Source organism: Bos javanicus, chromosome 19 (assembly GCF_032452875.1).
Source record: "Bos javanicus breed banteng chromosome 19, ARS-OSU_banteng_1.0, whole genome shotgun sequence".
Taxonomy (NCBI): Eukaryota; Metazoa; Chordata; class Mammalia; order Artiodactyla; family Bovidae; genus Bos; species Bos javanicus.
In genome coordinates, this window is record NC_083886.1 from 19,838,353 (window position 1) to 19,864,314 (window position 25,962).

General features: G+C 55.4%; 1 protein-coding gene across 2 annotated transcripts in view; it reads right to left on the reverse strand.

The window, feature by feature from the left end:
• RAB11FIP4 (RAB11 family interacting protein 4) overlaps window positions 1-25,962 on the reverse strand; it is a 107,530-nt gene that overhangs the window by 7,494 nt on the left and 74,074 nt on the right. For both annotated transcript variants that reach the window (XM_061390459.1, XM_061390460.1), the window contains 10 exons: window positions 9,743-9,969; window positions 7,854-8,048; window positions 7,202-7,336; window positions 6,725-6,760; window positions 5,183-5,282; window positions 4,810-4,913; window positions 3,650-3,790; window positions 1,684-1,765; window positions 1,045-1,182; window positions 795-953 (listed from right to left, as the gene is read on the reverse strand). In XM_061390459.1, coding sequence (XP_061246443.1) covers window positions 795-953; window positions 1,045-1,182; window positions 1,684-1,765; window positions 3,650-3,790; window positions 4,810-4,913; window positions 5,183-5,282; window positions 6,725-6,760; window positions 7,202-7,336; window positions 7,854-8,048; window positions 9,743-9,969 — 1,317 coding nt within the window. The remainder of the gene's footprint in view (window positions 1-794; window positions 954-1,044; window positions 1,183-1,683; window positions 1,766-3,649; window positions 3,791-4,809; window positions 4,914-5,182; window positions 5,283-6,724; window positions 6,761-7,201; window positions 7,337-7,853; window positions 8,049-9,742; window positions 9,970-25,962) is intronic.

A 25,962-nucleotide genomic window follows, 5' to 3' on the forward strand; every position in this document is an offset into this window, starting at 1 on the left:
GAAGAGGGGACCCAGAGGACACCGCCCACTCAGTGTCTCCTTCTCCAACACTGGCCCTTGGTGAGGGAAAGTGATGCTCTGGGTCCCTGGGGTGGCAGGTCAGCTCATCTCCTTGGCTCCTCCTGAAGTCGGGCTCAGGAATCCTGCTCTGGGAAGTTCTTTCCAGGGTCCGCTCAGCTCCTGTGTGCAGCCGGCCCAGTACCATCCTGCCCAGACCCGGGTGACCAGCCCCACGCTCTAGCTTTTTGCCTCAAGGCTCCTACCTGCTCACATCTGGGACCCCAGGCGCCCCCTTGTGGCTGAGAAGGGCTGGGGTTTCTGCTGTGGGACGGGAACCTCCCGGAGCCGCCCCACAGGGGTAATTTATTCTGCAGGGTCTCTGAGCACCCTCAGGCCCCCGCTGGGTCACTGCCCCTCCTGATCCCGCTTCCCCCACCCCTAAGGGCTCCTCAGTCACGGGAGAGTGTCCAGGAACCCTCTGAAATGGACTCTTGAGCTCAGGGTGGGAGACACTGATGTGCAGCTGGGTGAGGTCTCCTCCTCCCACGTGCCCAGGACAGAAGACTAGTGTCTGTTTCCCATCACAGATGCTGAGCAAAGACCGACCCTGGGGTTTCCACCCACCTCACCTGAGCTGTGAGATGGGGCCGAGCGGGCCTGATGATCAAGGTGTCGGGAGGAGCAGGCAGTTACAAGGGGGAAAGAGGCGCTCCAACGCTCAGCCCTGCACAGGAGACGCACCCCGAGGGGACCCGGACACCTCATCCCCTGGGACGGGGGCTCCCAGGGCCTACCTGCTTGAGCCGCTTGACCTCATGTTCCAACTCGACCTCTCGAGCCCTGGCGTTGAACTCGCCAAGGCTGGAGGACGAGCTGCGGCCCCTGCCCGGCCGCTCGCAGTCCAGCTTGTACATCTGCAGGTGCTCCAGCTCCTTCCGCAAGTCCTCAATGAGCTGTGGGGGAAGGAGGCCGGTTGGCAGGAGCATGGATACGGGGGGTTGTGGGGTGGGGTAGGGTGGGGCGCCCTGGAGCCCGCCGACCCACCTCCTGCGTCGCCTCCCGCTCCTTCTGGAACTCGAGGCGGTTGTGCCGCAGCTTGTCCATCATGCGCTTGTACAGGTCCATCTCATCCTTGAGCCGCAGGCTGGTGTCCTCCAGCCGGTCGGACATGCGCTGCCGCTCCTGCAGCAGGGAGACGGGGATGGGGGAGAGTTCCCAGGGGGCCCGCTGCGCCCTGGGGGGCTTCGCTGGGGGCCTGGGGCAGCCACCTCGACAACTGGGCAATCAGACCAACCCGCTGGACAGAGCCTTCCGAGGCATGAATTAAAGAAGCAGCTAGACCCCTAATTCTAGAGCTGCAGCAAGAAAAGCCTCAGGTCTCCACAGTCCTTCAGTGATGCCAGATGGATCTGAATAGAAGGTAAAAGTCCAAACAGAATCTGGCCTCTTTCTCCTTCTTATTTTCCCCCATAATACAGAGAAATGTATTCACTGTATGACGTTTAGAAAATTAGAAATATGCAAAGACAAACTATTTGTATTTTGTTCCCTTTTTTTTTTTTTTGGCTAGGGCAATGAGAATTTCAGAAACTAGAAACCAAAAGGCCAGTGACAGCCAACACGGCCTCTCTGTGGATTCAGCTCAAGATCCAAGTCTGAGCAATGCCTGGACCTAACGCTCACCTCATCCAGCTTCTCTGTTTGTGACTTGAGCCGAGTCACCGTTGTTCTAAGCTCGGTGTTTTCTTCCTCTAATTGCTGCACCCTGGGGAAAGGAGGACGAGAATGTCAGACATGGAGATTATCTCACAATCTGACAGTCTGTAGCAATTCTCAGCTCCCTAGAGGAAGAAGATATCAGAAAATGAGAAAGAAAGAGAGAATATGAATTGTTCCAAATGCTGGTATGGCTTTGAGCTCCCTGTCATCCAAGGCAAAATGATAAAGATCCTGAATTATCATCATCTTTGAATAAAAGGAAGAACTCACTTGGGAATGCATAAGAGCACGGGGCTCTTTGTACATACATGCTTAGGGCCTGAAACACCCTTCGGGGGGAAGAGGCAGCAGTGGTATTTTTCTGCTAAATGGAGAGTCTTCCTGTCCATGGCAGGGCCCTCCTGTGAGGATCCACAGCTTGAAGGCAATGAACGCACCATACTTGGTTTTCGTTCTCCCCTGGGGCTCTTCCCTTCGCGTGTTCTCTGACGCCCACGGGCAGTGGTTCTGACCGTCTAACCCCCTGTGTTAATGTTTACAAGGGGGTGTCCAGGTTGGTTTTACATGACCCAAGAAAAGGGGCTAGAGAGCTGGGCCGTCAGCCAGTGGCCCTGGGATGGTGCTGGGCCATTCCCAGCAGGGCGTTCCCTCTCCTTCGCACTGTCACATCCTCCTTGGATGGAGGGCTTCTTGGCCCCAACTGTCCTCTGGGCTCCCCAGGAGAAAAAAACCCCTCTCCAGGGCTTGAGGGGAACTCAGACCTGCCCCCCACCTGCCTCGGAGGAGGCCCTCACAAGAGGCACAGAGCACCCGAGGGAACAGCGGCCCTGGGGTCAGGTAAAGGGCAGGGTTCCGGGATGGCTCCCACGAGGGCCGGCTTCCTGGGCTCTGGCCTCGCCCTGGCCTGCACACCCACTGTCTTCTCCCACCTGCATCCCAGCCACTTCTCAGCCAGCCGAATGGCCGGCTGTCAGGAGCAGGCAGAGGACGTGATGCTGAATGAGGGACCAGGCTCATTAAGAAAGAGGTGCAAAACAACAGCTTCTAGAACATGAGTGGACAATTAAGGGAAATTGTGTGTGTGTGGGGGGGGTGTTTCTGATTGCATGGAGGTTTGGCCCGCCCAGTCCCCTTTGGGCCAAAGGGACTGGGCCTCACCCTGCTGGCCGTGAGGTGCAAGGTGAGAGACCACCTCCCACCCCAGGCTGGGCCGGGCAGACTCACCAAGTCTCAGCTCAGAGCCTGGGACGGCAAGGGGCCTGAGGAGAAGGGGGGCAGCCATCCACTGTGTCAGGGGCCCAGGAGGGCCTCTGGCCTGGGTCAGGGGGGAGGGCCTTGGACATCCTCAGAGCCCCCACCTAAGTGCAGTGTTCAGCTGTGCTGCAGCCCATCTGCCTTCCCGCTCACTCTACAGGGAGGCTGACGGATGGATACTGAGGCCCAGGAAGAGACAGAGGATGTCCAACGTGCTGGAGCTAGTGGGTGACCAGGCCAGGGCCCCAGGTCGTCCTCCCCTGCCTGCCTCCCGTACAAACAGCTGTGGCCGAGGCCCAGGGGCAGCCCAGGGGCAGCCCTGCGCAGCCTCTGCCCCAGCGTCCCTGGGTCAGGGCGCCCGGGTCAGGGTGGGGAGAACCCAACAGCAGGGGGCGCTCCAAGCCTGGGCAGCAGACCCAGCCCAGGACTCAGGGCAAGACCTGTGTGCGTATTTCCTTAACCTTTTCTCTAATTGATAGATAAAGCATCGCTTCCATTTCGACCTGCTGTGAAAAGTGTTACTTTGAACATTCTTTTACCTGCTTCCTAGAGAACACGCCCAGATGTTCAGGTATCAAAAGGAGAACAGTTAGGACCGGAGGCCTCCCCGTGGGCTCAGTTTTCCCATCTAAATAATGGGACCGCGTCTGCCCACAGAGGCATCAGAGGGACCCACCTGGTGGTGAGCAGCTCGATCTCCGTGCTGCGCTCGCGCTCCAGCTTGCTGTAGGCTTCGCGGTGGCGCCTCGCCTCCTCCTCCAGGGCCTGCTCGGCCGTGGTCTCCTGATCCTTCACCATCTCCTCCAGCTCGTGCACCCTGCGGAGAGGCGCGTGGGCCCCAGTGCAGGGCCAGCTCTCGTGGCCTCACTGTCCTCCCCTCAACCTAGGCTGTGACCCCCGGACCCCACGTCACCGATACCCCGACTGTGGGCTGGCAGCTCTACTGACAGATGAACAGGGGAACCCGCAGCAGCTAAGGAGAGGCGGGCCAGCCACACACACCACCAAGGGGCGGTGCTGGCAGTTGGTCCAGAGGGGAGAAGCGGGTCTCCCAGGGTGGCACGGAGAGGGCCGGCCTCACCGCAGCCGGATCAAACAGCCCAGAGGCCTCGCCTCCTCTTTTCACTCCCTCCCTTCCAGGCCGGGATGCCTCTGATCAACAGTTCAGCTCACTGGGCACCCTGACCGCAGACACGGGCACGTCCTGCCTGGTGGTGAGCACGCCAGAGCTGGGGAAGGCCTGGCACCACTGTGGACCTTCTAACCTGTGACTGGTGGCCTGGACAGTGTACCACTTCGGGACACGACCCTCTGCGAGGCTGACCCTCCCGGCTGCACAAGAGGACCCGTCTTTGAGCCCTCCAAGGTTGAGGACCAGACCCTGGGTGGGGATCAGTTTACCAAGTGTCAAGAGGGTTATACTCTACACGCACCACCTCTGCAAGTTGTGTTCAGTGGGCCTCTGTTGGAGGGAGGGCGCAGCAATGCCTGGACCCCTCCCACAGGTGGCAGGTGTGAGCCCCTGACTCCCACCAGTCTCTCCCTCTGTAAAGTTCGTCCCCTGGAACGGAGCCAGGCTCTCATTGTTGCAGGACAGAGACAGGAAATGGGTCCCAACTTCTACCTTTGACCCGAGCTGGGGCTGCAGACCTGGAGGGCTGAGGTCAAGCTCTGCCTGTTTCCCTGTCCCCCAAAGACCTGTCCTCCTGGGCGCCCAACATGGGCAGGGCCCACAGCAAGGCACTGACAGGTCACAGACCCCCCGAGCTAGATGGACACGCAGGTCACCCCCACCCCGACCTCCCCCGGGGCTGTGGCAGCTGAGGCCGGCCTGACCTGTGCACCAGCTGTGTATTCTCCTGCTTCAGCTTGCTCTTCAGGTCCCCGTTGGTCAGGCTGTCGTTCTCCAGCTCTGTCACCTTTTTTTCCAGGAAGCTCACCTACCGTAAGGGGGTGGTGGAGAAAACCTTTGAGTCCACGGCACAGAGAACCTAACGACGGTGGGACTGAGGCCAGGACCCCCCACTGATGGTGTGTGAATAGCAGTCATGTTGGGGTGGGGGTGGGATGGATGTGTCCAGGTGATCGGGGCTGCCTACCCTCAACTCCTGGGTCTCCCACATCCCCAGGCAGTAGCTCGGAGCATCCCAATCCCACTCCAGGGGGCACGCGCGGCGAGTCCCGTCTGCCCACACCCGCCCTGGCGCACCTTCTCCGTGATGTCGTTGTCACAGGAGTCGATGCTGTCCCGGAACAGGTCCTCGGTGCTGCCGTTGCTGCTGCTAAAGTTGCTGCTGTGCATGAGCTGCCTGGGGGTGGGGGGTGGGGCGGAAATGCATGTCTGTGCATGAGCTGCGGGTGGGGAGAGGAAGGCCCGTCTGGCTGCAGGGGCCTTGGGGAGACTGGGGTTCAGACTCAGCCTATGGGCTGGGGGAGCACCCCAGACCACTCACTGGGAGAGTACCAGGAACCCCCAAGGAGGCTGCCCTCCCTCAGTCAGGGAGCAGAGTGGCCTGACCCCTGACCTCAAGAGATCGCTCTGCCCAGAGGACAGCAGAGAGGCTGCGATGGCCCTCCTGAGCCCCGGCAGACGTGGTCAGTCCATCAGGGACTTTTCTCCCCTCCCTGTGCTCACCAGGGGTCCAGCTAAGAGGTGATGTGGGACCCCAGCTAGTGGAGGCACCCTCCCCCAGCCCCCCCTCCTGAGCCCCTTTCACCTGGGAACTACCCCAATAAGGCGGCCAGGCACCACAGTCCAGGTCAAGGGCCTGGGCTCCCTGAGACCACCCAGCCCCCCAACCAAGCTGGCTCCTGCTATGTCACTAGGGACCCAGGCATGGGTAGGGGGATGGAAACCCATCCAGGATGTGCAGGACCATGGGCTAGTGGGTGGAACTGAAAAGGGGCCATGGCTGTCCAGGTCACCCCTTACCTAAGGCAAAAACCCCTGTCGCTCCCCAGCAGCCCCCACCTCCTACTCCGTGCCAGGCAGCAGCCGGGGTCTTCAGCCAAGAGGCTGCCCCACCTCAGTGCCTGGACCCTTGCTGCAGCTCCCAGGGCCCGGGTGCGGACCTGGGCGAGTCTGCAGGAGAGCTGGTGTGGGACCCGGTGGGCCCAGGAGCAGAGGGACCAGCTCCAGGGGAGACCCTCACGCTCCATCTCTGTCAGCGGGAAGCCCAGGGCCTCTGCAGGTAGAGCCGCCTGCTCCAGAGCACAGGGAAGCACGTGGAGTGTGGGGTGGACTGTGTCTTTCAGGGCACCCCTGGGGTGCCTGCTAGAGGCAGGGGTAGCTGCAGGTTCAGAGAGGCTGAACCCTGCCAGGAGGGACACCAGATAGGCCGGGGAGGAGCCCAGCCCTTCTTTCCTGGAAGTGGATCTTCCGCTGCCTGCATTGCCCTGGGACACCTCATCCCCTCCGTGCGTCCAGCCACACGCGGGGCACTAGCTGGGTCTGAGTTGCTGGCACAGAGTTGGCCACCCTGGCAGCAGGAGTGTAGTGCAAGAGGACAGCATTCAATGCGAGCTACCCTGCTCAGATGGTAAAGAATCTGCCTGAAATGCAGGAGACCCGGGTTCGATTCCTGGGCCAGGAAGATGCCCTGGAGGAGGGCGTGGCAACCCATTCTACTATTCTTGCATGGAGAATCCGATGCACAGAGGAGCCTGGTGGGCTACAGTCCATGGGGTCACAAGAGTTGGACACAACTGAGCGACTAACACACATATACACACCCCGAGGGGGGTGCCTTACCGTCCGAAGGCTGTACTGGAGATCTTTCGATTGGGGCTACAGAGAGAGACAGAGAGAGAGAGAAGTCCATTGAACAGAGGGGCCTCTGTTCACCACTGCTTCCTTTGCCCTGGCCACAGGATACACAGATGCAGGCGAGGCTTTTTTCTGCCCATTGAAGGGAATTTACACATCAGCTTGGCCCTCAGAACTGCCCCCGATCACCGGCCAGGAGAGAGTGGGGGCCCCTGATCACCGGCCAGGAGACAGTAGGGCCCCTGACGACCGGCCAGGACAGAATGGGGCCCCCGATCACCGGCCAGGAGAGAATGGGGCCCCTAGTCACCGACCAGGAGAGGGTGGGGACCCCCAATCACTGGCCAGGAGAGAGTGGGGGCCCCCAGTCACTGACCAGGAGAGAGAGGGGACCCCCGCCCCGATGCTTCTTCCCCGGGTCCGCCCCCACCCCGACCCCTACGCTGGTCTCTGGGGCCTCACCTATTGGCCTTCAGGTTTTTCAGCCGGGCTTCCAGGTCGTTAAGCAGGTTGATTTTCTTGCAGCACTGAGAGCAGTAAACATCCAGCAGCTCGCTGTTGTATGCATGCCGCATCTTTCGAGGCGTCTGCCCCGCGCTGGGTCATAAGAAGGGAAAAGGTTCACCTTCGGAGCCACTGTCCAGTTTGGTGCCCCATCCCACTGAGCTCATTACTAGGTTCTCTGAAACCTGTGAGCCCTGTGTGTGTGTGTGTTTGGGGGTGGGGAGTGGAACTAGAACAGTAGAGCTCCCTCCTCCAGTGCTCTCAAAGACAGGAAGCCAACTGTTTGTACCCATTTTACAGAGGAGGAAACTGACAGTTAACGTCAGAGTAAGCAAGGACTCAGCTGCATGGGAAGGTATCAACATGCCACTTGGCATCTGCGGCCCCTCAGGCTGGTTAATTCGGTTTCTTCCCCAAGATAGAAGGAAGGAGGAATTCCAGACCCCCAACCCCCAGCCCCAATCAGGATTCAAAGGCAGTTCCCGCCCATCTACAGGAGCAGAGCCCAGTTAGTTCACGCCTCTGCCTGCCGAACCACCCCCGGGATGAGGCAGGATTGGTTCTGCCACTTTTCCTGGATCCCAAAGGCCGCTGTAGACCGAGGGGCCACCTGGAGGACACTGACGACCCCAGGTCCGAGTAGACATTGGTCCTGGTCTCGTCATCCGGGCAGGGGCTGCTGGGGGCACAGTCCACATCATCCGCCTCCCCGTAGTCCTCAAACTGCTCCTCGTTGCTGATGAGCGAGGTGGTGGAGTGCGTGGAGAGGTCTGACGTGGTCACGGACGGAGGGTGGCCCAGGGACCTGAGTGGAAAAGGGCCAGCTGCGAACCGGGGGGGCGCCACAGCCCGTGGCGGACAGACAGGCCAGGACACCAGGACCCTGACATGAAGCCTGTCCTTCCTGCCCCGGTTAAGTACACTCTGGGGATCGTATCCTAAGGGGACCATCTCATCACAGAAAAAGTTTCTGCTCCAGAGATGTTCAAATCGACATGTCTACAGGGAAGCAAAACACTGCTTAGAACTCAATGGCTTATTGAAGCGACACTGAAACGGCTATTAAATGATAGCACGTATCAGTAAATAAAATGATCACACAAATTGTAGTCTCTCAAACTGTTGTGGAAAGGTTTGTGAAAAAAAAAATTGGCAATAATGTGGAAAAATTAAAACTCAAAGCTTTTTTAATTAAAAAAAATTTTTTTAAATTAAAACTAAAAGCTAAACTTAAAAACATTTTTTTTAAGTTTTCCCAGGTAGCACTAAGTGGTAAGGAATCCACCTGCAACCCGCTCCAGTATTCTTGCCTGGAAAATTCCATGGACAGAGGAGCCTGGCATGGTTACAGCCCATGAGGCGGAAGAGAGTCGGACATGACTGAGCACACACACAAAATTAAAACTAAGAATGAAACAAAAGATGTAAAATTTTAGGCATAATAAGTCTAAGCATGCGATGAGTCTACACAGAAGAAGGAAAAGCAGGAAATGAAAATATTTAAATGGCAATCGGGCTTGGGGTGTGGAGGGTGGTGCCATCAGTAAAGTGAGTTACCTGCCCTTCATTCTCCCTTTTTCAAGCTGTGTAAGTGCGTATGTTCCAACAACGAATGAGGTTTCAAAATAAACAACGAGTTACTAGGCAGGATGCGTCTCCTATGTTTATAAGGAGGAATTCTTGTCCAGAGAAGCCTGACGCCACAGATCACGGGTCAGAGACCCTGGGTCTCTCACGGGTGACCCAGGGGGGCCTGGGGCAGCGTCAGGGGCTGGCTGCACCTGCTCTGCAACCTAAGAACAAAGAAGTACAGCTAACCCATCACCTGGCAAAGTATATCTTCCCTTGAGTCACGGGGCGGTAGTTGCTCATTAACTAGGATCTCTCCACCAGTGATCCAGGCATCACAGCCTTAATGATAGGGTGACAAAGATCAAGTCTTTTGGTACCCCCACCCTATCTGATTTATTTACTTATTTATCTGCCCTCCAGTTCCTTAGCACCTGGGGTTGCATTTGTCATATTCCTCACTTTGTTCTTGTATAAATTTTACTAAAACTCTTGGTACCCACTGCTGGCTGCCTCCTGGTGACTGGTCCCAGAAAACAACGGGAATGATCGGGTAGCAAATGATTAGCCAATAGGTCAAAGGGTCTGTGGTCCCCATGACTGGCTGTCCATGGGCTGTGGTCACAAGCACAGTGGATGGACCATTCCCAGGATGCAACACGGATGAACAACTCCAAAGGCATCTCCTCCCTTGAAGACTGTGACTTCTAGAGCCACTGGGGTTTGAGAATACCTGAACTGAGAAAATACATTAGGCTGGAACATATGAAATTGCCTTTTCCTTGAAAGGTGCAGATGATGAAAAGCTGACAATTTTGTTTGGTCAACGGATACTGGAAGCCCTTGCTTCCTTTTCCAAATCTCTGGGCTGATCATCACATGCTCATCACCTTCTCCTGATGCCTGAAGCTCCAGGCAGTCTTAACTCACTTGTCTTCGGGCAGGAACAGGCCTCCTAGACCCGCATCCTTCTCGGCGGGAATTCCAACCGGCCCCTCCAGGCTCCGAGTGCTCTCCATGGGGCCCTCCATGTCCGACTCCTGGGGGCCCTCGGGTGGGGCCAGCGTCATGGCCTCATCCTCATCCTCGGGAAAGAAGTCTGGCTCTGTGGGCAGGAGCTCGCCATCAGCAAAGGTGGGGTCTGGCACCTCGCTGCCCTAGGGAAGACAGAAGGGACAGCGTAAGTGAGCCTGGCTTCTGGGGCTCAGCAGTGCTCCTCAGACCACAGGGACGCCAGGAGGGGACTGGCAGGTGGTGCCAGGGAGCCAGAGGCCCCAAGACCTCGGGTATGAGACCCTGGCACGTGATCTGTCTTGGGGACCTCTTAAGCAAGCCCAGTGAGGGGTGGGAACCTCTGGGACCATTGTCCGTGGAGAAGGGCCACAGTCAGGCCAGCTGCATGGTCCAGACTCCGCTCGGCAGGGTCTCCATCCCAAAGTCTGGACAGGAAGGCAAATGACTCAGAGAAGGCTTCTTAGGGTTGTAAGGGCACAGCCCCAGCGACAATGACAATGACCTAGCAGAGTTTGATGCAACATGCTACAGGGACATCAGCAGAGCATGAGGGTCGGCCCCCGCTCTGTCCCCCAACGCCTTGATTCTGGGCATGTCAAATATTGTCTCTGAACTCCAGTTCTGGCCTCTCTGTAAGCCGAGAATGGCAACGGAATCCTATGGGATCCCTGTTCCCAGCAGGACCTCGATGGATAACCCGTGGCCACGAGTCTGTCCCAGCCCTGCCACAGCCACCTTACTGCTGTTCTGTTCAGTTGCTAAGTTGTGTCCGACTCTTTGGGACCCAGTGGACTACAGCATGCCAGGCCTCTCTCTGGCCCTCACCATCTCCCAGAGTTCACCCAAGTGCGCGTTCATCAAATCGGTGAGGCTATCCAACCACAGCCACGCTGGGGAGCAAGAATTCTAGGTCTCTCAAGTCTGAGCTTTGGGCCGGTCCCCAGGGTCCTCACACATTGCCCGGCACAATGCCAACATACCATAAAGATCTGCCCAAACCTTTTGCCAAAACCGTCTGAGAAGAGCTCTGGGTTCATTCAGCATTTACCCTAGTCTGAGAGGCAGCTTTCTGCAAGTCATTTTTCAAGGCTGCTTTGCCCCTAAGGAGGTAGGAACCCCTAAGGATCCTTTGCCCCTAAGGATGCCTCCACCTGCTCCCAGCCGAGATGTCAACTACCCCCCAGATTCTTCGGCCTGCTTCTCAGTTAGGGTTGGCAGAGCCCCGGTCAGAGGTGCTTTCTCCAGCCCCAGGACAACAGGAAGGGTAACAGAAACAGGGCTGAGAAAAGCCTCAGGGCATCTCAGACAACAACAGGATCAGAGACATGCAAGGAAGGTGGTGAGTGAGCAGCGTGGCTGTGTCCGCTGGTAAGCAGGCAGCCCTCCTGGGGGTCTGTCCCCACCGAGACGTGCTGGGGCTAAGAATAGATGGTGATTAATGAGCCTGGCTCCTGCCTGTGCTGTGACTCGGGCTGAGCACCAGATGACCAATACAGCCAGCATCAGGCAGCCAGCCACCCCTGACTGTGGAGGCCGAGGGGCTGTGTAATTAAACTCACCCCTAGTGTTCACATGGCCCTTTCCACCTTTGCTGTTCGGTCGCCAAGCTGTGTCTGACTCGGTCATAATCCAACCCCACCGGGCTCCAAACCTTATCAGATCTTATGTCCTAAGCAAGCTCTTGTCAGCAAGCCCAAAGCTGTGTCTCCGTAGGAACAAAGAAAACCCAACATTCACAGACCGACCACCCATCAATTCTGGAGACTGAGTTGAGAGTTCATGCATAATCTCATTTGGGCTTTACGACCCTTTGAGACACAGATTCCCATCCCCATTTTACTAACAAGGAAGTCAAGGCTCAGAGAGTAACCTGTCAGAAGTCCCCCGGCCAGTGGGCAAAGAACCCCCACCTGCCTCTGACCACCGCTCGCTTGGTTCTATTTATCCCTGATGTGACCCACGCTTCATGGGTTTTCAGACCCCACGGTGACCATGAAGAGGCACAAGACAGGGCCACGTTACTAACTGTGAAGCCCGGGGGCTCCACCTAATGCTGCAACTTCCACATGCCACCCCTGCCCACCCCCCAGCAGGGCATCTCCGGGTTGGCGCAAGGCCGCCTGGAGGGGTCCTCCAGGGAGAGCTGGGCTATGGAGGAGTAAAGCGTGTGCTCTGTCCACCCACCCGCAGGCTTTCACCCTCCCAGACACGGCAGCGCTGGCTGGGAGTCCCGGCTCTGTGGCTCACGAGACGGGGCCTGGTCACTCTGCAAGTGGGTGTTTCTCCCCATCTTCACGGCCCCCAAGGCCGGGTCTCCTTCCACCGCTGTCTGGCCTGGGGCCACGTGGGCACCAGTGGGAGAGCTGGGGTCAGACTGTGAGTCACCCATGCCCACGCCTTTCCCCGGGAACCGTGTCAGCAGGCGTCCCCAGGAGGCTGCCACCCAGCTGGCTCCCAGAGGCAGGCAGGCGGCCTCGTGGAGACCAGCATCTGTGTGCAAGCATCTGGCTTGGTCTCTGGCCAACTCATGTTTGCCTCGCTGGAGGCTGAATTTCAGCCAGGCACTCTGTCCCGACACCCAACTCACGGGAAGCAGGTGGGAACCAACGGCTCCCTCTCACCTGAGGTCCCATGGAGACATGTCCACACTCCAGGCACCTGGCCCAAGGCCCTGCCCAGGGGGGAAAGGGTGGCCTGGAGTGGGCTGTCTCAGCCACAGACGGGCAGGGGCAGCAGAGGGGTCAGACACCCTACGGGGCCCCCCCCAACTCGACCCCCACCTCCTGGGCATGGTTTTACTCTTTGATTGAGCAGGGTCCACAGCTGCTGGGCCCTTCACCCTTGACAAAGCATCTTGTCTCACACACACACACACCGTTAGTCTCTCAACAGCCCTGGGAGAGCTCAGGGAGAGGAAGTTAGGATGAAGATTCCTCTCGTTCATCGACACACACAGGAGATCGGAGTGGGAGGGGCTGCCTGGAATGCCTGGGCCACAGACACCCCCACTGAGACCTGGAGCCGGGCTCCAGGCACGCCATGTCCGGGACCCTCAACCCCACACCCCCCACTACACACACATGTGCACACCCTCTCAACACACCAGCCTTTTCTTTCAGAAAATGGCTGCTCTCCCTACGGCAACACCTCTTCATTCAGCCCACAACTGTTGCTCAAGGCAAGTGGAAATTTTAATTGTAACTTGGAAACCATTTCTAGGGCAGACAGTCCCTGACTTGTGATGGCTCGACCTATGATTTTTTGACTTTACAATGGTGTGAAAACACACTCGCCCAGTAGACACACGGACTCTGAAGTCCGAATCTTGCTCTTTTTCCAGGCTAACAATGTGTGTTCTGATGCTCTCCTCATACTGAGAGGCCTTGGTGCCTGGTCAGACACGTGATCATGAGGGTGAACACATCACAGCCATTCTGTTTTTCACTTACTACAGCTTTCAGTCAATTACATGAGCCACTCAACACAATTTCTGCCCCTTCTTAGGGGCTGTGTGTTGCAGGAGCCGAGCTGTCCCTACAGCCCATGGGTCCCCAGCTAGTCAGCCAGATCTAGGACAGACCAGAGGCCAGGAGGTATGCCGTCCTTAAGGGACTAGGGTTTCTGGAGAGTTCTGAGGTCCAAGGCTGAGCAAACAGGTCCCTGCCAGCTGCTCTGGCAGGGCAGGTCTGCAGCACCAGCATCTGCTCCCCCCGCCCCCGTTCTGGGCTGGGGCGGGATGCTGCTGGCCTCAGCTCGAAGTGGGAGCCCAGAGGCACACAGTCTGCCCGTGGTGACCCCCTCTCTCTAATCTTAGGAGCAGCCTTCACCCACCAGCAGGCCCCAAGTCACCTCTTCCTCTGTAGGAAGCTGGCATGAGCTGAATTCAATGGCTGATGAGAAGGCCATTGGACTTCAGGACTGGTGGGGCCCTTCCAAGCCTTGGAGTGGCCAACAATGCCCCACTGTCCATGCTCTGAGGGGCTGTGGAAGGCCCCAAATGGATGACTTTCTTTGGCCCTCCCCATCCCAGCCCAAGGAGCTTCCCAGGTGGCTCAGTAGTAAAAAATCCACCTGCCAGTGCCAGAGACTTGTGTTCCATTCCTGGCTTCGGAAGATCCTCTGGAGAAGGAAATGGCAACCCACTCCAGCACTCTTGCCTTGAGAATTCCATGGACAGACGAGCCTGGTGGGCTACTGTCCATAGGGTCATAAAGAGTCGAATACAACTGAAGCAACTTAGCATCCCAGCCCATTTTCCTGGCAGCCAGAAGACTCCAGGTGACCCCATTTCCACATTGCCCAGGAAGGGGGAGGACCCTAAGGGGATAAACATGAGGACTTCTGCACCTGAGCCCCCACAGTCAGCATCAGAGAGCACAGCGCGGGTGACTGACAAGTGCGCCCAAACCGAGGTGCAGATGGATCGCTGCGAAGAGCCCAGCACGAAAGCCCCGAGTGCCGAGCCCAGCGCGGCCGCTGATGGCTGTGACCCAGCTGTTCAATCTCTGAGCTTCATCTAAAGACAGGGGTGGACACACCTACCTGGCAAGACTGCCGTGAAGAATCTAGAACAATGCCTTGCACCTCACAGGTGCCAGAAACACAGCAAAGAGGCACAGGGCGGCGTGAGGAGCAAACTCTGAAAGCAGCCTGACCGGCTCAGATCCCGGCCCCACTACTGAAGTAGCTCTGGGCTCTCAGGTTATTCAACTTCTCAGTTTCCCCACCCATGGAATGGGGTTAACACTTAGGATTAAATGAGTTGGTACCTATTTTAAGCCGAGGCGAAACTATAGTGTTAGTCGCTCAGTCATGTCTAACTCTTTGCAACCCTATGGACCTCAGCCCACCAGACCCCTCTGTCCGTGGGATTCTCCAGGCAAAAATACCAGAGCAGGTTGCCATTCCCTTCTCCAGGGGATCTTCCCAACCCAGTGATCGAACCTGGGTCTCCTGCATTGTAGGCAGATTCTATACCATCTGAGGGAGGCCCGTTCTAAGCAGAAAGCGTAAAAAAAAAAAATCTATTATTGTCTTCACTGTATTGAGAGAAGGCAGTTGGGGTGCCTGCTGGCCTAGTGGCCCCACTCCAGTCCCCACAAACCTTCCCCTCTGACTTCCACAGCACACTGGGTAAAAGCAGGTTGGGTCCAGCTTCTGGAAGCCAGGCTTTCCCAAGTACCAAGACTGCTCTCCAAACAGGTGCCTCTTGTCTCCCACCAGGTCACCTTCTGCCCACTGTCTTGGAAGATCTCTCTGCACACTAATCACACCCTTTAATAAGTGTGAGGGTGACATGCTGCCTGGGCAAGGGGGTCTGCGAGGCTCGCAGTTCCAGCTGTCCACCCCCAGCCCTGGCAATGGCTCTGCTCCCCAGGCAGCAACTCACAGCCAGAAAACTGCTCTGTGGGGACAGGGCCGGGTAAAAATAGCTTGGGTGGGCACATCCCAGCTTCCCCTCCTGCCAGGCACCAGTGGGTACACGTGGAACCCCTGCAGGGAAGGTATGTGGGGAGAGATGGACACAAACCTAGCACAGTGTGGGGGAGAGGCCAGCTTGCTGTCTGGGCGAGGCTGAAGCGGGCTTGGGGTGGTGGGCAGGGGCCCGAATCCCTCCTCACCCTCCCAGCAGGCCAAGCGCCCAGGAACAGTGACAGGCCGGGTCAGGGTCTCTCTGGGTCTTTGCGCAGGTGGCAGAAAATTCAGGTTAAGGAGCTAACTTGTTGGTGTCAGCGCCCCAGGTGCCCGGGGGAGGGACGGGGTCACCTGGGCGGGGGTCCCCTCCTCGCCACTGCGGCTCAGCCGCTCTCATCACGCAGAGATGCTGGCAGCCGCCATTAGCAGTGATGCAGGTGGTCCCCGACCCTTTGTGGCTACAGCTCCTGCCCTGAAGCCAGGCCTGGCTCTGCAGGCGGCTGGTGCTCATCAGTGGCTGATGGAAGATTCTGGTTTAGCGCCTGGGTGCCAGCCAAGGAGCGAGGTGGGAATAAGGGGGATTTAAAGTGTCCACACAGAGAGGCTGGTGCCTTAGCCTTGCCTTCTGAACAAAACAACCCTGACTCAGATACACTCATCCCCATCAGAGCCAAAGACAAAGTGGGAGCTCCTGCTCACCGAACTGTTGCAGGTTATCACCCATCTCAGGCAGCCCTGGGGACTGATCTCATACTGTGAGATCAAAGCTCTGGAGCTCAAGCTTTGTGCTCTGATGGGGTGGTTACACCAGGCAGACAGACAGACTCCATGTTTCCAGCGCCAGGCCTAGAGCAGAGTCCCCTCTAGTTAACCCCCCTCCCAGAGAGGGGCCAGTGGGGCAGCCAAAGCAGCTCTCAAGCTGTCTCCTCCCAGCCAGGGGCTGCGGCGTCCACCTCCTGAACCCTCACTTTAGGGAGGGTGCCACCGGCAGCTCAAGATCACCGCTCAACTGGGCTCCCCCCAGGAGCCTCTGGGAGCGGATCTCAGAGTAGACGCCCCCACCTGCCACACTTGTTTAGTCGCTAAGTCGTGACTGATTCTTTGTGACCCCATGGACTGTAGCCCACCAGGGTCCTCTGTTCATGGGATTTTCCAAGCAGGAATACTGGAGTGGCTTGCCAGTTCCTTCTCCAGGGGATCTTCCCAACCCAGGGATCAAACCGGTGTCTCCTGCATAGCAAGTGGACTCTTTACCACTGAGCCACCTGGGAAGCCCCACCTGCCAGACTACTTCCACCATAAAGTGGATCCGCAGCTCCTAGAAGCAGGACCATAGTGACGACTGGGTTTCCTCAGGAGCTTTTTATTAGTCTCAAGTGAAAAATACAAACAAGATTTGCTTCTCACATCACCCTCTGGAGGGAGGTATTAAACCAGACCATTTTGCAGATGGGGGGGACTGAGGCTCTCAAGCAGACTTGGCTCAGTCCTGGATCTGGCCCCCATCAGCTGTGGAGTCTCAGGCTGGTAACGAACAGAAGAGAAAGCCATGCTCATGTTTCTCAAGAACACGCATTTACATAAAGCCAAGGTGGTCAGATGAGGTGGCCCACTATTGCACACAATGGAAGCGGTGTGTGAGCCCACGCTGCCTTTTATTCAGTGCTTTAATTTCAGCTCTTGAGCTGTGTCTTGGCCCGATCTCTCCACCCTCCCTCCAACACGTGCTGCTGATAAAGTAGTGTCCCACGAGTGCATGGGAGAAGGCAGTGGCACCCCACTCCAGTACTCTTGCCTGGAAAATCCCATGGACGGAGGAGCCCGGTGGGCTGCAGTCCATGGGGTCACTAAGAGTCGGACACGACTGAGCGACCTCACTTTTCACTTTCATGCATTGGAGAAGGAAATGGCAACCCACTCCAGTGTTCTTGCCTGGAGAATCCCAGGGACGGGGGAGCCTGGTGGGCTGCCGTCTATGGGCTCGCACAGAGTCGGACACAACTGAAGCTACTTAGCAGCAGCAGCAGCACGAGTGCACTGGAAGGGGTTGGGGGCATGACATAGCCCCCAGGAAAACTTTAGAAGTGAAGGATGCCCGATGGTCCCTCTGGTAGCCAAACCAAGACGAGAGGTGGGTGAATTCCCTGAAGGGCAGCAGAGCAGAGGGCCTGGAAGTATTAAGGGTTAGTGGCGGGCAGGGGTGTCTGAGGCAGATCCTGGCAGTGACCACCCAGGCACCGGCTAGGCGTGTTTTGTCCAGCTGACCCACGTGTCCTGACTGCCCCAAACGCTGCGGGACCTTGCTGTCCTGTCATCAGAGCTGGATACCAGTCTGTGTCCATTCAGATCTTCCAACCAGCTCCCCTGGGTCCAAGTTCACCCTCCACCCCTTGGATCAGGATGACTTCCCAGGAGGCTGATGACAAGGAGAGGTGGCTGCCCGAGCTCATGGTGGAGTGCAGGGCTCAGCTGGCACCTGGGCTCTGGGTGTCCACGGAGGGATAATCCGTGGGCATAAGTGGCACTCGAATCCTAGGCTATGGGAAGGGTCAGTGAGATCTGGCTCTTTGGGCAAGGGGTCAGACCCTGGGCCTCCCTGGAAACACCCCTCACCATCCCCCCATCCAGGAGACATTCTAAGCTCTCTGTCCCCACTTCTGTTCCAAGAACACATTTGAGCATGTCAAAATGTATCCGTTAAAAAAGAAAAAGAAAAATTTGCTGCTAAAAATCTAACAGAGAAAAAAATGCAATAGGGAAACACGTAAGTCATCCTGAAAGGATTCAGGAAAATGGGAGGAAAAGAGAATCAAATATAAAGACTTCAACCGTATCAGTAATTTATTAAATAACATGGAACAAACTATGCTATTGAAATATTGGGGCTTCCCTGGTGGCTCAGTAGTGAAGAATCCACCTGCCAGTGTAGGAGACATGAGTTCGATCCCTGGTCCGGGAAGATCTGACATGTCTCAGAGCAACTAAGGCTGTGCACCCCAATTACTAAGCCTGTGCTCTGCAACGAGAGGTCACTGCAGTGAGAAGCCTGTGCAGTGCAACTGGAGAGTAGCCCCCACTCTCCACAGCTAGAGAAAAGCCCAAGCACCAATGAAGATCCACCACAGCCAAAAATAAAAGGTTTAAAAAAGACAAATATTGTCAGATTAGATTAAAAAAACAACTGCATGGCATTTATAAGAGACACAATTTAAATGTAAGGACACAGATGGGTAGAAAATAGACCACACGAACACCAACCAAAAGTTGAAGGGGCTCTATTAATACCAAAACACATTTTAAGGCAAGAGATAGAGGACATTAAAAAACAATACAAATCATTTAACAAGATGTAACACTCCTAAGCATTTATGCATCTAAAAACATCGTTTCAAAATACACAAGGCCCACTGGGATTCTCTGGCGGTCCAGTGGTTAGGAGTCAGTGCTTTCACTGCCGGGCCCAGGCTTCAATCCTGATCGGAGAATTAAGACCCCACAAGCTGTGGGGCTTGACCAAACAAACAATGCCACAAAACACAAAGCAAACCTTAGAACAACAAGCTGGAGATTTTAACTCCTCTCTCTCAGTAAATGACAGAGCACACAAACAAGAGAATTACAAGGGAGACAGAAGATGCGAACACAAGTTTGCCCTGACACAAACAGAACATTACACCCAGCAGCTGTAGAATAAAACTGTTAGACCAAAGGTTGATGAAGATCTGGATACTTGCACAATATCAAAGAATCACCCTACAGATTGCTGAAGTCCCCACCGCACCCCTAGTACCGCTACTACGGAGAAAACAGGCTACTGTCATCTTAATGCAGGGATCAAACCGATCACTCTAATGGGGAACACCACACACTGGTCTCCAGACGTGTCACAGAATGAAGGACACAGCATCGCCTACCATACAGCCTTCACAAAACACTGAATTCTAATCAAGACTCAACGCCTAACCTCTACTGGATGGGAAAGCAGCAAACAGAGGGAAAAGTTACACATCACTAGGGGGAGATAGCCAGAGAGTGGCATCTTCTACAAGACAACTGGCCTGGTCTTTTCCAAGAAAGAATATCATAAAGAGGGAGGGGGATTTTTCTAGACCAGTGGTTCTCAAACTTCAATGTGCACCAGAGTCATGGAGAGGGCGGGGTGGATGGTTGAAACTCAGACTGAATCAGTTTCTGATTCAGTTGGTCTGGGGTGAGGTCTAAAAATGTGTATTTTGATAGGCTGAAAGATATTTTTTTTTTTTAAGTGCATTTCTCACCACTTGTCAGGAGATGCTGGATGTGAAGGCCACACTGGGAGAACTATTGTTTTTGATTAACCATGAGACATAAAGACTGAACATTACCTTTGGTTAGATCCTGGTTAAAACAGGCAAGCAAGCAATGCTGCCGATCTGTAAAGGATCTTTTGGGGACAGACAGGAAGCTGGAATATGGACTTTCAACAGATGCTGGGTGATATTAGAATGATGCTTGATTTCACTAGATACGTTAATTGTATCTAGTTATGAGGGAGAAATACCCTTCGTTTTGATAATTACTTGCTTCATTTTGAAGTCTCCCTGGTGGCCCAGACGGTAAAGAATTGGCCTGCAATGCAGGCAGACCTGGGTTTGATCCCTGGAGAAGAGAACGGCGACCCACTCCAGCAGTCTTGCCTGGAGAACCCCATGGACAGAGGAGCCTGGTGGGCTACAGTCCATGGGGCCGCAACAGAGCAGGACACGACTCAGCGACTAGACAACAAAAGGCAGGGTTGGCAGAAAGAGGGAGCTTGGAGGGCTAGCACAAGCTCCTCAGGTAACAGCAGTCCTTGAGCATGAGAGCTGAAGGGTGAGCAGTCTGGGTTACATGCAGAGGCGAGGGTGGCTCAGGCTATAAGAAGGAAGGGCCCCTCAGCGACGGTGGGCCTTTGCCTAAAGGCAGAGCTGCCCACTCTCCACTCAGGCTCTCTCTGGATGGAGGCTCTGCTCACCTCCTCCACCCTTGGAGGATGGTTCGGAGAAACTTTCTGTTCTGGGCAGAATTCTGTCTGCCCAACCCCCCTACCCCCCCAACCAATAGTCTTTCAGAATTTAACTATTTGGAGACAGGGTCCTTAAAGAGGTAATAAAATGAAAAATGAGGTCATAAGGGTAGCCCTAATCTAATATGACCAGTGTCCTTATAAGGAGATTAGGAAGCGCGCGTGCACACACACACACACACACACACGAAGACACAAGGAGAAAACAAGCCAAGGAGAGAGGCCTCAGAAGAAACCAACTCTGTGGACACCTGGATCTTGGACCCTGCAATCCAGCAGCACCATGAAAAAAGACACTTCAGATGTGCGAGTGTGGTACTGCGGTACTGTCTCTGTGGCCCTAGCAAGCTAGTACACCTTCCTCCTCCTCCAGGAAGCCTGCGAGGAGACCCCTCAGCAAGGTCCACGTTTCCCACCCACCTTCTCATCCAGGTAAGAAGAGCAAATTCCTTCAAGGTCAATTCAATGCAACCTCTGCAGAGAACTGCTGGGTCTCCAGAACCTTGTCAAGAAACTTGGGATTTTTTGGGGGGTAGGGAGGGGTCTCTCCTTAGAGAAATTCTTGGCTTCTCTTCCATGATCATTTTGAGATCCTGCTGCTCTTAGAGACTGTACTGGGACTTCCCTGGGGGTCCAGTGGCTTAGACTTCGAGCTCCCAATGCAGGGTTTGATCCCTGATCAGGGAACTAAATGCCTCATGCTGCAACTAAAGATACGGCCTGCCACAATGGAGAGTGAAGACCCCAAGTGCAGCCAAATAAATATACTTTAAAAATGATAATACACTACTTTATAGATACTGAAAGCCTGGTGAATCTACAATTATCAGGATAATGTTTTGTAGCACTATTTATATATAGATCCTAAATAAATTATTTCCATTTCCTGTGTTCTCTCAATAGCATAGGAATTATAGTTTAATTTTAAAGAAGTGTGTATGCAGTTCAACCACAGGCATTTAAAACTTGCGAAAGCAATTTCTGTGTGCCTATAAAACTGTACATACTACATAAATGTAAAAGTTATTTCCTCTAAATAGTGACTGGTTGACAAGACATCAGCAGTTAGCCCTGGAACCACAGAGCATCTAACCCTGGGCCAGGCCACCTCCGTGGCCAGCAGTGCCCAGTAATTGAGGAGGATATTACCAGTTTCTCCACGCCAGGCAGTATTTCTGGCTGCTTGAAATCCAGGGCAGACTTCTTCCCTCTGTTGTGGTCAGTTTGGGAAGGAGGGCGCTTTGCCACTCCAGGGACACGTGGGCACCCCACTCAGCTGTGATGCCAGCCTGCTCCTGCCATGGCCAGAACCAGAGGCTCCACTCCCCCCCAGGGTTGGGTGTCTAAGGTCAATGATGGTCAGTGACCAAGAGGCCAGGTAGATACTGCAGCTGAGGCTAAGTGACCCACATCCAAGGAGAACCCACAAGGGAGGTGGTCTAGGGTCAGCTCTTGCTCCCACAGGGAACAAGCTCTTGATGGGGTTTAAATTGTCCCAGCAAACCCCAGGGTCCAGATCTGAGCACCCTAGTGAAGCTACCTCCTGAACAAAAAGAATTCAAGCAGGCCATCCAGCCTTCCTACTGCCCCTGAAGTCAAGCCAAAGGTCTTGATTTTCAAGTGAGAACGTGGACTCTGGAGGCTAACTGTTGGGGATTATGAAAACAGAACTTAAATTGCTTCCACATCTGGAAACCAAACCCAGCAGCCAGCCCCAAGAATTCCAGGCACGTCAGCCCAGAGAGGCTGCGGGTCAGGGGAGGTGTTTCCTGTTGGCTGAGTCCCTGGCATCCACCTCCCCGAATCCATACGCAAGAACTGTCTGCAAGAAGCCAGGTGGAACCACACCAGGGAGGAAGCAAGGCCGGGAAGGTGAGACGCGGCAGCACTAGCTGCCTGGCCTGTGTCTGCTGCATGCTTTGTGGAGGTGGGTCTCATTTCCTTCCCCTAAAATCCCTGCAAGTAAATACTGTCTCCTCCTTACAGATAAGGACTCCAGAGAACTTAATCTACTTTGCCCTCAAGTGATGCTGTGACTCTTCCCTCTGGGCCGCTTTGTCATCACACAGACAGGAGCAGCCATGGGAACCTGAATCAAGAACCCTAACTTGCACGGCCCCCTCTAAATTCTCAAAAGAGAGTCCCCAAGTGCCCACCGGGAAGCCCCAGTTCCCACCAGCTATTGTCTCTACAGCTCTCCTCAAGAAAACCGTGGGCGAGGTGGAGGCCAAATGTCAAAAGTGAATTCTCAGGCTGCACGCTGGGGGGTGTGTGTGTGTGGGGTTGCGCATCAAGGGCTCTCCTGGCTCTCAAAACAGGCAGCTATTTTGGGCTACAAATTATAGCTTTTAAAGATGTGGCTGTTTGAAGGGAGGGCTTAATTACTCACACGGCCAACAGTCTGTGGGGCTTGTCTTGGGGGCTCCCTGTGTTCCCATCTTGATAAGAGGAGTTTAAAGTGAATGCTGGGAAAGGGATACCAGGTGCCAGCTCTCCACCCCTGAGTCCACCAGGTAGGCCCAGCTGCACTCCCTTCAGTAGGGCGCCCTCAGACAAGGCAATGACACGACCTTCTTGGGGAACATACCTAAGCAGTTGCTGCCGTTCAGTTGCTCAGTTGTATCCAACTCTATGCGACGCCATGGACTACAGCATGCCAGGCTCCCCTGTCCTTCACTGTCTCCCGGAATTTGCTCAAACTCATGTTCTTTGAGTTGGTGATGCCACCCAACCTAAGCAGGGTTGACAGTCTAAAGCCAGGCTGGGTACCTACCCAGCCCTACCCATTCCCTCTCTGCCGCAGAAACCCTGGGCCTTGAAAGGCCAAGCAGGTGCCAGGGTTCACCCACAGCTGACAGCCAAGGCTCCTTTTGACCCATCCTCCTGGAGCGGACAGGGGAGAAGGAAATGGCAACCCATTCTGGTATTCTTGCCTGGGAAATCCCACGGACAGAGGAGCCTACAGTCCATGGGGTCGCAAAGAGTCAGACACAACTTAGTGACTGAGCACCTGGAGCAGACAGTGGGATCAGCTGGCCAATGACAGGATGACTCTTCCTCCCCACCCCGCAGAGCCACCCTTCCAGCACGTTCCATCAGCTCAAGGTCCCCAGCAGGACCGAGCTCCCGGCAGGCTCAGTCCAGCAGTTCCTTTTTGTCTTACAGCCTCTGCCAGGTCCAGCTACCGAAGCTTTAGGTTCCAGGGGTGAAGCCCAGTACCAGGGCCACCAGCGCACGGCCGGCCAGGGTGGACTGAGTCAGGCCCCCTCCCAGGACCCCCACCCCACAGTGGGGACAGGGGAGAGCACCAGGTCCGACCACTGAGCGTGGGGCTCAGAGCTGAGAGGCCCCCGGGAGTCCAGGACTACAGAAGTCCCTCCAGTCCCCTCATAGAGCCTGTGGCCTCCCCACTGGCCGCAGAAAAACCAGGTCCTGACTCCTCAGACCAGCGCACACGGCCCCAGGACAGGACACTGCCAGCCCCCATACCCCAAGCTCCTGTCCAGCTTCACCCCCAACGTCCTGGCACATGCTATTCCTTTTTGCCTGAAACACAACTCCTCCCTGAGCCACACATGCCTGTCCCTAAACAAGCCCCCAGTTAGAAAGTCACCACATCTGGGATGGCAGCCCCTCCCCCCGCCTCCACATCCCCCATCACCCCTGGGTTCCCTGAGCCCTCCAGCCATCTCGGGGCGCCCTCCCCACAGTAAGCCCTGCCTCCACCCATGACCCTCCCTGGGGCACCAGGTAAAGAGGCACACGCCAGGCTGGGTCCTCTAATTTACCTCCCCTGCCCCTTACGTACCGTTTTAAGGAGAAAAGTGTTACTGAGCAGGCAGTTTTTTTTTTTCTGTCCCAGCCTTAGCACACCTAACCCACTGGTTCCCCCCCAACCTAAGCCAGGAGCATTGCCTCCCGGGGGCCCCAGAGGAGCCGCTGCACCAGCTGATACGGGCTCCTTCTGAGCAGAGTTCTACCCCACTCGCATCTCCATGCCTCTCAGGTCTGGTTTAATGCATTACACCCCTTGGTACACGCAAATAACTGAGGTGCACCCTCAGATCTCATCAAGGGTAGGGCCGCGAACCCCACCCCCCCCCCACTGAATGCAAAATGGAGGAAGTCAGGCTACTGGCTTCTCATCAGGATCTCAAGAGGGGCAGAGAGAGACTGCTGATGAAAACAAGGTTTGAGACTACAGCCGGGGACTTCCGGCTAGGACTCTGTGCTCCCAATGCAGGGGTCCCAGGTTTGATTCCTAGTTGGGGAACTAGAAGGGGCTATCCCTGGTGGTTCAGACGGTAAAGTGTCTGCCTGCAATGCAGGAGACCCGGGTTCAATCCCTGGCCCTGGAGAAGGAAATGGCAATCCACTCCAGTACTCTTGCCTGGAAAATTCCAGGGACTGAGGAGCCTGGTGGGCTACAGTCCATGGGGCTACAGAGAGTCGGACACGACTGAGTGACTTCACTTCACTGGGGAACTAGATGTTGCACATACTGAGAGCTCACGTGCTGTAATAAGATCAAAGATCTGGAGTGCTGCAACTGAGACTCAGTGCAGCCAAACAGATTAAGAAAAAAAGAGAGAGACCACAGCCCACTCTGACAGTTTCCCTCCAGCCTGCATCTCTCACTGAGCTCCAGTGTGGCCCACTTTCAGCTAGACATCTCACGAGGCCTCAATCTCAACTTGCTGCTCCCTCAGACCTGCTCCTCCCTTAGTGAGCAGCCCCCACCTTGTTAATCTCACCCCCAAGTACTGTACCAAGTACTGACTGGTCACCCCATTCCCTCCCCTGCAGCCCAGCCAGCCCACCCATCACATCCCGCTTACACAGGCGGGTCCTTGTGCCTTCACCTGCCCTGAACTCCTCATCCGTTTCAGGGGACTTACTTGGAGTGACATTGTTGGCTGGCACTCCCTGAGCCCTTGGCACCCAGCTGAAGAAACACAAGGGGTCTTAAACATTTGAGGAAGACCAGGAAAGAAGACATCTATCAGGCACCTAGCACGTGCCCGGTGTTTCTGTGCATCAGCCATGGTTCAGATGAGAAAACCGGGGCTCAGAGGGGTTAAGCAATTTGACAAGACCGCAGGTCTAGGATTTGAACAAGATCTGCTTTCAGCACAGCAAGGAAGGTACAGGAATGTTAAATACTCTTGGCGATAGCAGGATCCATCACTTAGCATTGCAGCAGCCTCTCAGGCTGAGCTCTGCACGCCGTGGGAACAGGAATAAGCTGGGCTGGTGGCATCAGAAGTTGGACTTGAGCTGAGGGTTGCAGGGACCACAGCACACTAGACCACTGACCACTATCTGTTGAGGCACCAGGGGCCTGTGCCATCCTGGAAACGGGGCATAGCCTCCTCCCCTCTCCCAGCACAGGGAGCTTTTCAAAGAGGCTACATGTGGGAAGATTTTACAGAAAGGGAGAGGAGAGAGATTTGCAAGAAAATTGCTAAAGGGAAACACATGTGAAAATGAAAACTCGGGCAAAGTGGGAGGAGGAGGAGGGAAGGAAGGAAAAGATGTGTTCAAGGATTATACACTGAGTCAAGAAGCCGGGGAATGAAGGCCAGCCTCCCTCTGTTACCTTGGGAAGGCCAAGGACCCACTTGCTGCCTTCATGTTCCGTTTCAACCCAGGCGGAAGGAAGCAGTGTGACCTTAGA